General features: G+C 32.7%; 1 protein-coding gene across 6 annotated transcripts in view; it reads right to left on the bottom strand.

Moving 5' to 3' along the window:
* Positions 1–14,019, bottom strand: part of VPS54 (VPS54 subunit of GARP complex) — a 106,249-nt gene that overhangs the window by 39,415 nt on the left and 52,815 nt on the right. For all 6 annotated transcript variants that reach the window (XR_006888735.1, XM_046662401.1, XM_046662400.1 and 3 more), the window contains 4 exons: positions 10,542–10,668; positions 9,202–9,309; positions 7,230–7,285; positions 5,285–5,381 (listed from right to left, as the gene is read on the bottom strand). Coding sequence is in view for 5 of the 6 variants with exons in the window: in XM_046662401.1 (XP_046518357.1) it covers positions 5,285–5,381; positions 7,230–7,285; positions 9,202–9,309; positions 10,542–10,668 (388 nt within the window). In the remaining variant the exon portion in view is untranslated. The remainder of the gene's footprint in view (positions 1–5,284; positions 5,382–7,229; positions 7,286–9,201; positions 9,310–10,541; positions 10,669–14,019) is intronic.

Genomic DNA, 14,019 nt, shown 5'->3' with positions numbered 1-14,019 from the left:
CAGAGAAGCAAAGCCAAGGCTTGATAACATCATCAACCTCACTATTAAGCACCTATTAAATGCTGACCTACCTCTGGATATTTTTCAGTTATATGAGCTAATAAATTCTCATAATTGTTTAAGACACTCTGACTTGTGTTTCCTGTTATTTGGAACTAAAAGCATTCTAAGTGATACAATAGCCCATACAGTATATAGCAGAGATTCCGTGTCTTCAGGGACAATAGTACCAAAGTGTCTATGGATTCTGCATCTTTCTCCTCTACTGATTAGTAACTTCTCTATTGTCACAAACTTGCTCCTAGCAACACTCCATCATTGATGCTTTTAATTTCCCTTACTGTCTTAAACTTTGATGTGCTTATTTCCTCCATCTTCATTTTGCCTTTCTTCTTCCTTATGTCTTCTGTCTTGCTGATTTTCTTTCTTGCTTTTTTTTTTTAACAAAAAGACTACAATGGTGGACATGGTCTTTCCCTCACCAACATCTATTCTGCACTTCCCCAATAGTAATGCAGCCATGTAAAACTGAGTCCACTTTTCAGCTTCAGGTGTTGGTCCTGAATAGCCCACTCAGTGTATTCCCAACCTCTTTGCCACATGATTAATTCGGAGATGAAAAAACAATCCAGACCCAAACCAAGCAGTGCACGGCATTTTCCTGACCACCAGTGATTGGGTATGTGACCTAAATTGGCCCAACCTATTAAAGCCAAAGACCTATATTTGATGACTGGAGAAGAAAAAAACCTTGTTCTAGGTGGTATAGTACATAATTGTGGCAGACCTGGAACTGCTGTAGCCATTTTGCTACAATTATGTTAGTCTAAAGATGAAGCCGACAAAAAGGAAGGTAGAAGTGAATTAAAACAAAGAAACTAAGCTAGAGAACCAAGAGGACACCATGCCTGAGGTCTATTCTTGTTTGGGACTATTTTAAGTTACCTGAGTTGATACATTTCTTTTATTGTTTAAATTAGTTTAATTTGAATACTTTGCCCCTTTTAACTGACAAGGTCTTAGCTAATACAATAATATGTTTTCCATATACAGCATATCAGGTGTTCTCTTAGAGATTCTTCTTCACTGTTTTCACCATACCTATAGCTTTAAAGGTTTGCTAATTATTTTTTTCCAAGTCCAAAGCCATTCTTGTTTAACGATGCCGGAAGACTTTACAATATATAATAGATTCAACAGTAGGTACATGATTTACTTTCTGAACTAACCTATTACAGCAGTTTGTAGTCAAATTCATGTTCCAAAAAGACCAGAACAGCTAAATGAAATAAAATTTTGCAATCTTGAGAATAGTGAATGAAATACTCTGGTAATCATATTGATAAGTCTCTAAAATGACAGATCAGGATTATTTTCCCACATAACAAAGTGAAAACTTAAGAGCTAAAAATTCCTCAAAAAGAATGTAAGCTGCATTTCAGGATTATTTTCTGTTTTAGCTATATACAAATTAGCCTAATCTATCAGGTACACACAATGAATAAGAATTTTAATAAAAATTCAAAATACAACTAGCAGTAAAGAAGAACGAAGTTAGCGGTCTCATACTTTCTGACTGCAAAACTTACTATAAAGCTACAGTTATCAAAACAGTGTGGTACTGACATAAACACAGACATACAGACCAATGAGACAGAATAGAGAACCCAGAAATAAACCCTCACATATATGGTCAAATGGCTTTTGACAAGGGTACCAAGATCATTAAATGGGTAAAGGACAGTCTTAAACAAATGGCACAGGGAAAACTGGATATCTACATACAAAAGAATGAAGTTGAAACTTTATCTTGTACCATATACAAAAATTAACTCAAAATAGATAAAAGACCAAAAGTAAGACCTAAAACCATAAAACTCTTAGAATAAAACATAGGGGAAAAGCTTCATGACACTGGATTTGGCAATGATTTCTTGGATATGACACCAAAAGCACAGGCAACAAAAGGAAAAATAAAGTGGACTACATCAAAATTAAAAACTTCTATGCATCAAAGGGCACAATCAACATTGTGAAACGGCAACCCATGGAATGGGAGGAAATATTTGCAAATCAGAGAACTGATAACAGCCAGAATATATAAGGAACTCCTACAACTCGACAAAAAAATAACCTCATTAAAAAATAGGCAAAGATATTTCTCCAAAGAAGATATACAAATGGCCAATAAACACACAAAACGATGCTCACTATCACTAATCGTTAGAAAAATGCAAATCAAAACCAAAATGAGATACCACACCACACCCATTAGGATGGCTACTACCAAAAAAAGAAAATAAGTGCTAGCAAGAATGTGGAGAAATTGGAACCCTTGTGCACTGTTGGTGGGAATGTAAAATAGTGCATCTGTTATTGGAAACAGTATGCAAAAAATCAGAAACAGAATTACCATATAACCCAGCAATTTCTCTTCTGGATGTTTACCCAAAAGAACTGAAAGCAGCCAAGAAATATTTGTACACCCATGTTCATAGAAGCATTATTCACAACAGCCAAAAGGTGGAAATGCCCACTGCCAGATGAATGGATGAACAAAATGTAGTATATACATATAATGAAATATTATTCAGCCTTAAAAAGGAATAAAATTCTGATACATGCTACAACATGGATGAACCTTGAGGACATTATGCTAAATGAAGTAAGCCAGTCACAAAAGGACAAATACTGTATAATTACACTTTTATGAGGTACCTACAACTGTCAAACTCATAGAGGCAGAAAGTAGAACGGTGGCTGTCAGGGGCTACAGGAACGAGGGAATGGGAAGTTATTGTTTAATAGTTACAGAGTTTCAGTTTTATAAGATGCAAAGAGTTCTGTAGATGAATGGGGGTGATAGTGGAGCAACAATGTGAATGCATTTAATGTCACTAAACTGTACAACTAGAAATAGTTAAGATGGTAAATTTTATGTTAGGAGTATTTTGTCATAATAAAAAAATTTAAAAAATACAATTAACAGCAATACGAATCCTTAAGTCGTTAATAATTACTCAAATATAAAATTTTCAAGCCCCTAACTTTTAATTTTTTCTCCATTTACACTAAAAATGTTACTGAAATGTTTTGGCTGAAATTTTAAGCTTTATTTTTAAAAATATAATTTACTTTATATTAAACTGACACATAGAATATCTTTTGTTTTTGAGAAATACAGGAATGTAGGATAATAAATTAATAACACTGGTAAATTAAATAAGAGCTTCAAATAATTTATTCCTGTAACATGGTAAACACTATTAAAAAACGAAACCATTTCTGATTATAAAAGTAATACCCCCTTTGTAGAAAATTTAGGAAAAACAAAAAAGAATGAACAACAAATTTAAATTATATATAATCCTACCACCTAAAGATAACCACCAAAAAGACAAACTGTCTCTGTTCTATGAAGATGAAGAGATAAATCTTTTTAACATAGCTGAGATCAAACTATATAAGTAGGTCTATATCTTGCCTTTCACTTAATGTTACAATGTATGCATTTTCTTCAATCATTAAAAATCCTCGGCTGCATGATATTCCATGGCAATGAATATACTAATCATAACTTATTTTACCATTTCTATATTGTTAGACATCTGGGTTCTTTCCAATTTGTAGTTATTTAAAAGTTCTTCATTAAAAATGAACAGCTTGTAATTAACATAATTTTACAGTGAAACCATACCCTTAGAGAATCACAAACTTTTTTCAAAGAAAAAAAGTACCACATTTAAAGGTTTTATGTCATCTTCAAAGATGTTTTACAGAAATATTAGTTGAAGTGGCCCATATGTGAAAATGAGAAATTACAACTATGACAAATCACTGTTCCCATATTCTACATATATCGAATAATAATTTGGCTTAGTTTAACTGATATAGAATCTAAAAGTGGAACAGCTACTTAAAAAGTTACTGGCAAAAAGCTGGTCAACTCTACCTTATGCAGTGTAGGAGTTCTACACATCCAGACATGCAATAATAGAACTGTGTATAATGAGGATATGGTGGGAAAATAAGAAAAAGTGAAAACATGGCTTAGTTATTGAGCAATCCACAGATACAGGTTTGTTATCTATCACTATCAATGGGTGGGATCAACATTTTGGTAGGAGTCTAAATTAAGTACAGTGAATCACATTTTATAAAACTTCTCCCACTCCGATTGGAGAGCTTATGCATGTGATTTAGCATCACTCCAATGTCAACAAGGAAAAGTTGTGTCATAGATAAGTAGCAAAGTCCCCCAGATCATTTAATGTGATACTCAGGAAATGCTCCGGATGTTAACTAGCACATACATCACAATACTGATACCTGATAATTCAAAGAATATCAAATTTCACAAATAGGTTGTTACACTCAGTAATTCCTAATGATTGTCTTATTAAAACACAGCTGTGACATGTTGGTAGTTCCAACCAATATATTAGAGTCTGTGACATCCTTTCTTCTGAAAAGTGCTGTATAGCATGTGTTCTTTTCCTTATACTGAGTGGCTTAAAATTAAGTGGTTTGACTAATAAGACAAAATAATTAAATGTAATGCATGATCCTTGATTGGATCCCAGATCAAAAAATGAAATAAAAACGTGCAATAAAGGACATTAGTAGAGCAATTTAAATATGAACTACATGTTAAAAAATACTATTACATCAACATTAAATTTCTAGAAAAATCAAGTGGTTTGGGGCAGATTTTTGAGTGTTTCACAATACTGAACCTCTAGATAATCTAGAGAGATTCAAGCATCACAAAAATCACAAGAAGAAATATTATCTAATATTTAATGCCAAGTAAGCATTATATTTCTTTTTAATATAAAGTAAATCATGCAAAATTACAAAAAGTACCAAAATACTCTGAAGCACTTCAAATCTTATTTAAAACCAAGCCTCTTTATGGGGCCAGCCCCATGGCCAAGTAATTGAGTTCGCGCACTCTGCTTCAGCAGCCCAGGGTTTTGCTGGTTCAGATCCTGGGCATGGACATGGCACCGCTCATCAGGTCATGCTGAGGCGACATTCCACATGCCACAGCTAGAAGGACCCACAACTAAAAATACACAACTATGTACCGGCGGGTCTTTGGGGAGAAAAAGGAAAAATTTTTTTTTAAATCTTTAAAAAAAAAAAACCAAGCCTCTTTAAAAAATTACAAAAACAAAGAAATTCTATTTTATTCTAGTTTGATTCTATATCTATTATATATATAAAAAACTAACTTAAATTTAGGGATATCCTGAACCAAGTTATAATCACATAAGCTTACCTTAACTCTCTGTAGGAAAATTGTAAACTTCGAGAAAATATCCTTTAGCAGATCAAACCACTGAGGAAAATTCAACATTCTCATCTGATCTGCAAGCCTAGAAAAAAATTAATTCAAACAAAAATAACCATTGTCTTAGGCCAATATGATATTTACAAACTGGAGGAAACGATACTAAATACTATCTAGTAAGAGAAGAATAAAATGCAATTTCACCTAGATACCTAACTAAAATCATAAAATTGAGTTGAAGAGGTCAATTACTAAATAACTCCTCCTCCTTGTTTAAACATCTCTAAGACTAATCTAGTCAAGTATACTGACTTATGAATCTTATCATATGGCAATTCCACGTGAACATGCATTGTGATCATTGGATGAAAAACCACAGAGAAATAAACCAATTTTGAGTAAAGGTGAAGATAAGTTCTAGAATAAAAACAGGAACACACACACAAAAAATAGGAACATAACATCTACCCTAACAAACTTAATAATCTGCTTGTCTAACTACAAACTAAAAGGTACTTTTCCACATGTGAAAGGTAATATGGCATGGTGGCTAAGAGCACTGGCTCTGAGGCCACAGGGCCTCGGTTCAAGTTCCAGCCCTGTCATTTACTAGTTGTATGACTCTTGGCAAGTGACTTAACCCTTCCATGCTCTAATTTTCTCATCTTAATATGGAGAAAGTAATAGAACCTACCTTATATGGTTGCTGTAAATATTAACTGAGTTAATAAGTACTTAAAACAATGCACAGTACATAAAGAAGTGCTATGTATTTGCCAATATTATATTAGTATAATATATATATCTAGTGTATATTATATATATCTAGTATATATTCTAGATATGAATATAATAGATAATGGTATAACCAATTTTTTATAGCTGATATCAATAAATAACTTCAAGATAAAAAAATTAATGCAAAATAGAATTCCATAAAGATATTTTATAGTACTACAGTGACTTATTACTATAAGTTTTTAATGAATGCTACTGCAGCTATGAGTTTATTCTTAAGAGATACTCCTATACTTGAGATACAAGAAATTCCGTATTTGAAAAAAATTCCCTAGCAAAGAAAAAAATTAAAATAACTCACTCTACATGTTCACAGGCTTTTAACAGAGTCCCAAAAACTTCATTTTTCCAACTACTAGTGATTACTGTATCATTATTAGGGTTGCTTAACTAATTCTGAAACTGAGTTTTCACTAGGTAAGAGCGTGGAAATTAAAACACCACAATCCTCATTCTATCAGTTTGGCCCAGAGACGTTTCACAGTTGTCCATACTGCTATTCATGTCTTAGGCCAGTTAATAAAGTTTAAGTATCTATATGAATGAGAAATTCATAGTCATAAAATATTTATCACTATTCTCATAATGAAAGAACAGGAATTTCAAAGGTGAGAACAAGAAATTAGACATGCGTAATTCAAAATCATGTACTCAAACTTCTCAAAGCCAAGTAGAAGCTGGATTTTAATCATATAGCTAAATAATTTAAACTTAACACTGCTAGTCTCTGGAAAGGATTATCTTCAATTTCCCCCCTCTATAACTACACTGTATCCTCCCCATTCTCTCTCTGCCCTGGGAGGCTTGGTCAATGAGGAGCCCTTACAAAAAACTGGAAGGAGGAAAGGGACTTAGAGCTCTATCTCCCGCCTTGAGGAGTTGCCTCAGGATGACTGCCTTCCTCCACTGAAGATCGCTTCAACTACTACATGTCTTTTTTTTCAACTACTACACATCTTTCTCCTTCTGAATTCTATTAACTGCTCTCTTCCCTTGTCCCTTAATGGTACTCACTGTCACTTGGGATTTTCCTATACTCTGTCCACACCTTAGTAAATAATTCCTTAACTAAATCCTCCTTATTCTAATATGTCACCTTTTCCGTGATAACGCCCAATCTAATATTTATACTTACTTCACAACAACATCTGTGTCTATTTCTTCTATTTTTGAAACTTTATTAATCACACACTGCAAAATTTAAGGAAAAAAATTGATTAATGTCTTTAGAATTCTAAGTATTACATGTTCATTTGTAGGGCCTCAATGACAATAATAATGATTTTACCAGACTTCTTTTTGTCTTTTATAGATATTTCAAGGTGTTTAAAAAACTGCAGCATTACCCTTACCCTATTAAATAATTATTCCAGGGTAAGCCTGAACTGTATTAACTAAAATCCCGTACTATTTAAAACTGTTCAAAATCATACACCAAAACACCCCAGAACTATAATACTTAGGAACAAGGTATAAGCCCCATATTTAAATTCCGAAAGAAATTAATTTTGGAGGTTACCTTTCCTTACAATACATGCAACAATTTAAAGTTAAAAAAAAATAATAAATGCTTAGACTTCAAGAGAAGTCTGGGAATTAAAACATAGTAGTTTAAAAACTTGTTTAACAATATTATATATACAAAATTATACAAATTATGTTTATAGCTCAATAATGTTTTACAAATGGAGTATACCTATGTAACCAGGACTCAAATACAAAATTCAACATTGCCAGTAAGCCCTTCTCATGCTCCTCTCCTAGTCACTACTTCCCCCCAAAAGACACTACTATTCTGATTTCTAATACCATAGATTAATTTCGCCTGTGTTTGAATTTTACATAAGTGGAATCATAGTGAATACTCCTTTGTGTCTGGTTTCTTTGGCTCCACATTGTGTATATGATATTCACCTATGTTGTTCCGTGTAATTTATTCATTCTCATTGCTGTATAGTATTCAATTGTATAAGATACTACAATCCATTTATCTTTTCTGCTGATGATAGAATTTGGGTTTTTCCAATTTTTACAACAAATAGCACTGCCATGAAATTCTTGTGCTGTCTTTGGTGAGCTTATGTATGCATTTCTGGTGGGTAAATATCCAGGAATAGAACTGCTTAGTCATAACATATGTGTATATTTAGTGCTAGTAGATATTGCCAACAATTTCTGAAAGTGGTTGTAACCATTTTAAAATACAGTGTTTTAGTCAGTATTTGAAACAGGTAAAAGATGAAGTGATTGTAATCTGTTTTATTTAAACATTAAAAACTCAGAAGTGTACATTCAACCTATTGACGATGATCAGTTAAGCCTCATAAATACACGTAAAATAGTTTTTTTTTATATATAGAAAAACCAAAGTTCAATGAGTGAGATTTATCTGAGTGAAAAAATTCAAAACAAAGATCAGGGAAAAACACATGGATTTAGTTTACCGCTATAATTTCTTAGAGGTCACAGTAAAAGGAAATGAACATTTACCTACTGCTGATGAGAGAATATTTTGATAAAATCTTTTTAGAACGCAATTCAACTCTACGTATCAAACAATTTAAAAATACTTTTCATTTTCTCACCAATAATTCCACTTCTAGGAATCAGCTAAGGAAACTGTCTTAAATATGAAAAACCAGACAAACAAAACTTTACACCAAAGATGTGTGTCAGAGTGTTCTTTACAGTACCAAAATGAAAACAACCTAAATACTCAACATAGAGGAAAGGTTAAGTAGGTTTAACTAACATAATATTGAAGGAAATTTATACAACCATTAACAATGATGTTTCTGAAGGCTTATATGAGAAAATGCTTATGTTATGATTCTAACTTAAATATATGTACAATTCAAAATCATATATACAGTATGATAGCAATGACGAAAAACATCAGTAAACAATTTACACTTAGAAATATTCTTAAAGTGATAATCTTTTGGATGGCAGGGCTGCTTTTCTTTCTGCTATTTGTCTATATTTTCAATTTTTAAATAAATGAGAAAATATTACTATTATACTACATGTATTACTAGGATTACATAAAAATAAACTTCACAAAAGATTCTACACCAAAATATATCAAATAAAAGACGTATAATTACCTGTTTAATGATATTCTTTGCTGTAAGAATCATTTCTTCACTATAGATTTCTAAAAAATTAAGTTTTCTTTGTTTTAAAAGTCCAAATACAAGAGATACTAGTCTTTCCTATTAAAATAAAAGAAGAATATGTAACTTCACACTTTAAATATATAAAATAATCTAATTAGAGGTAGAAATATTCAACATCAAAGGTTTTATTGTTTGATCCTCAGATCTCTATCTTGCATATGGTATTTTCTAGAAGCCTAAATAAACCCCTTCCACAGCAACCTTGTCATCAGAGTTTTGGAGTCAGGGTTCTAAAACGGGTATATCCTATTCCACTACAGTGGATCAAATGAAGCTGGTTTGGAGGTAAAACAGTATGAGTATATTTTGGCCTAGTTTCAACAAGCAGCTAGAAGGTATACTTCTCAAACACTGATGACTAATAAATATTCCACAAGCCCTGGGTTTTTTATTTATTTATTTATTTTAACTTTTAATTCATTCATTTTTTTATTTTTTATTTTTTTCCTTTTTCTCCCCCAAGTCCCCCAGTACCTAGCGTGTATTCTTAGCTATGGGTCCTTCCAGTTGTGGCATGTGGGATGCCGCCTCAGCATGGCCTGACGAGCAGTGCAATGTCCGCGCCCAGGATTCGAACTGGCAAAACCCTGGACCGCCGCAGCAGAGCACACAAACTTAACCACTCAACCACGGGCTGGCCCCTCAGCCCTGGGTTTTTTAATTAGTGGTCTAGAAGACTGGAATGATGACCTGGACTATCTGTGGGGAATTAACTAACATGTATAAAAATACCTTTAACTACTTAGGCTGCTATCCGGGCTTTTTGGATTCTTTACTAGTTCCTGGCAGAAATCAGCATTGATAGGTTACCAGATAAGTGAAGCCTGGATATGAAGTATTTGTATATGTATATGCATAAAACATGTTTATGAGTACTCAGTGAATGTGAATGACTATAAGCTGCCACATAATAATGATCACTTTTTATAAAAGCCATACTCCAGTACATGCATACACATGGATATACATTAATTCATCCTATATTTATATTTTGAACTTGGTTTGTAAGCTATAAAGAGATCTCATTTTAACTCCAACTTCTAATTAAGCTATAAAATTATTTCATTCTCTAATTTCACAGGATAATGAACAATTATGGTGCTTGTTAAAGTCATACAGTTAGTGAAGGACTTCATGGGTCTGAAAGACCTTGAAATTTAAGATAATTTTGCTCACTATAATCTGAGAAGAAGGTGTTCTAAACTAAGGCTGTTAGGAATTAACACTAAGCAATGATATCATTTCATTTCACAGTTCAAAACACATACCTCTTCTAAAATTTGACAGTCATCTTCCAGTGGTCTATTTAAGTCACTGTGAGAATATGTAGAAAATTCTGCAATCATCATTTTATCTATCAGCTTTTCTAATTCACAAAGCTGTGATCCCAAATGCCTACAAAGGAAGAAGAAAATGTTAGATATATTCATTAAAAACTCAAATTCACTCCACAACCAAGGGAACTAGCAGGCAAAACTTTTCTAGCTGACAGTACTTGTGCAATAATGTGATGTTTTAGTAAAATGGAGTCCTTTAACTTAACAAAAGTAACAGTGATAGTGTCACAGTATCTCCCAAATTCTATTTTTTCTTTATATGTTTAACCTCCAAATAGTTAAATGTGTTGTAGGAAACTTGGTTCTAGAAATTTCAGCACTGTTTTTTTTGTCTGCTTTTCACACACAAAATATTCAGATATTCTAAACTCTTTTCTCATTAACCATTTACCGAATATCAATGCCAGTAGCTCCCTACCCATTCATTTATTCAATAAATACAAGCGCTTACTATGCCAGGCCCTGTTCTGGGTGCATACAAATATCTGAAGGACTATAGGGACATACTGACTTAATTCAATCTCTGTCATGATCAGTTTGAGTTATTGTGCATATCCCTCAGGCCATTAAACTGAAAATCATTAGAACACTAGACTGAAAATATAAAAGTACTGAGCTACGAACTATCCATGGAACTTTTTCTCATAAAATGTTTCTTTTTAATCCACCTCTAATATTTGCAGATCCTAGGTAGGGTTAAAGTGAGAATGGCTCTAATCTGGACCACCATGGGTATGGCAAGGGCAAGTACTACTAAAAGGATTTGAAACCTCTTCCCCAGAAAAACCATTCACCCTCCAAATGACAAGAATGGTCTCATGTAGTCCATGCTCTGCAGAGCACTGAGGATGAGTACCTTTATATACAAAGGGATTTTTGCCACACAATCTAATAGCTTCATAAAAACAATGGGTTGAGGGGCCAGCCCAGTAGCACAGAGGTTAAGTTCACATACTCTGCTTTGCGGCCCTGGGTTCACAGGTTCAGATACCAGGTGCAGACCTAGTGCCGCTCATCAAGCCATGCTGTGGAGGCGTCCCACATAACATAGAGGAAGACTGTCACAGATGTTAGCTCAGCAACAGTCTTCCTCAAGCTAAAAGAGGAAGATTGGCAACAGATGTTAGCTCAGGGTCAATCTTCCTCACACACAAAAAGACAAAAAAACAATGGGCTGAAAAAACCTAGGTAATCTAGTTGGTCCAAAGTATATCAAAATTAAGTGAAATAGGCCAGTGGAAAATCTGTTTATATCCCAGGATAAAAAATTTTAAAAAGCTCTATCTTTGGGGGCAATTTAAAAACATTTATATTTAAATTTTATCTCAAATTTAAATATTTATAATTAAATAAAAACCAAACATTTAAAAATATATATACTACATTTACTTGAAAAACAAACTCTTAATGTTGGCAACTGTCTTCACTAAGATCAAATATAGCACATTTAAAAAAAATTAGTTTAAACCATGTGACCTTTTAGACAGATCCATTGTTGTTCTTTTATAAACAACAGATAGTAAGTAGTGTAGGGATAATTTTGAAAAAAAATCTGATAAGTGAAATAACATATAAATTTGCATTTTACAATATGAAAAATATATTTCTTACAACTAATTAGAAGACTAATAAGGTTTTCAAAAATGGCACCAACATCTTACAATAAACTAATTTAGAACATACCCACTAGTACAGACTAAAACATTGCCATAAGAGGAATCTGGCAGTCTCTAGCAAAATTACATAGGCAATTAGCTTTTGACCTAGGAATCTCACTACTCAGAAGCCATCTTAACGATACACTAGTAAAAATACAAAAGAATATACATTCATTGCAGCACTGTTGGTAACTGCAAAGGAATGGAAACAATCCAAATGTTGACCAATAAGGGGGCTAGTTGAATATATCATAACAGACATTATTCACTTTAAAAGAATTAAAGAATACCAATTCATGTACTATATATAGTGCTGCAGAGCAGTTTCTCAACCTTTTTTTCATTATTGTCCCCCTAAGAAGTCTTTTTAGACATTTTCATTCCTAATCACCCTCCCATAAAATTTTAATATCACAGATACACTATATATCTCTTTACGTACCGTGACCCTTTAGAGGGCCACAAACCATTGTAATATCCAAGATTTTATTCACTCTTCAAGAACCAATTTTTGTCCCATTGAGGTGATATCCGCCACTGAGAATGCATACTGTAAAGTAATCTCCAGGGTGTACCACAAAGTGAAAACTGCAAAGTGGAGTAAAGTATGCTCAGTATGCTAATACTTACCTAAGATGAGGGACAGACAGAGAGATGGATGGATGGAAGGATAAACATAAACTAAACCTTTTTAAAATGGTGACTTAAAGGGATATGTAGGGAGGAAGGGGACCAGAATTAAAGTTAAATTTCTCTAAATATCCTTTGTTTCTTGGATTTGACTTTGGAATTATGTAACTACTTAACATAGTTATAAAACAACATTACATTTAAAAAAAAATCAATCCTTAACTACCAAAAGCAAATGAAACAAATTAACTGTGTATCACATTAGTGGCAAATCTACACAAAGAGGAATTATTTCAAGTGACTTTAAAACATAGTAATTTACACATTCACCCCACAGGGGATATATCCTTAGGGAAAAGAAGAGAAAGAAATCCTGCATATTTGTAGTAATAATATTGTTAGTTCTGAGAGCATTCTATATATTTTGGGATATCACAAATGAGTAATTATGTTGATGTCATTAGAAACCACAGTTTTCAGCCTGTTTGAAAGGAGATACATATGTAAGATTGAAGAAGTAAAAACTCTATAGTCCTGAATTTAAACTGGAACTATCAATAAACTCATATTTTTTCTTTAAAAAGAAAATTATTTTCTAGTTCCGTCCACTACAAAGGTCTAGAGATAATGACCAATCCAATAGCAAGGAACGTCTCTAGAGGGTATCCAGATTGTAATTTCTAAATACCATTTCCTACTAAACGAAACTAGGGCTCCTTAGAGAAATGGCAGACTACAAATCTGTGGCAGAAAATGTATAATATATCTTGTCATAACACAAAGTAAGAAAAGTATCAATGACTACACATGAAATGTCAAGACTCAAGAATGAACTTGAAGAGGTTCCTAAAAAAGATAGGACAATTTGAATATTGACAAAAATAAAAAGAGCAAAGAACTTAAGTAATTCAAATACATATAAATCCATGAGTTTATAAAAATATTTTTCTCTAAAAATATAAGAATTCCAAATAGATATTATTTGGATCCTGATTTCAACAAACACTGTAAAAAAGAATTTTAAGACAAAATTTGAAGAAAAATTTGAACACTGACTGCCTATTTGAAAATATAAATAATATTAGTTATATTTTTAAAAATTCTTATCTTTAAAAGAAACA

Source organism: Equus quagga, chromosome 5 (assembly GCF_021613505.1).
Source record: "Equus quagga isolate Etosha38 chromosome 5, UCLA_HA_Equagga_1.0, whole genome shotgun sequence".
In the NCBI taxonomy this organism is placed as follows: domain Eukaryota; kingdom Metazoa; phylum Chordata; class Mammalia; order Perissodactyla; family Equidae; genus Equus; species Equus quagga.
The sequence above is the reverse complement of the archived record's forward strand: the minus strand, read 5'-3'. Positions and strand labels throughout refer to the sequence as shown.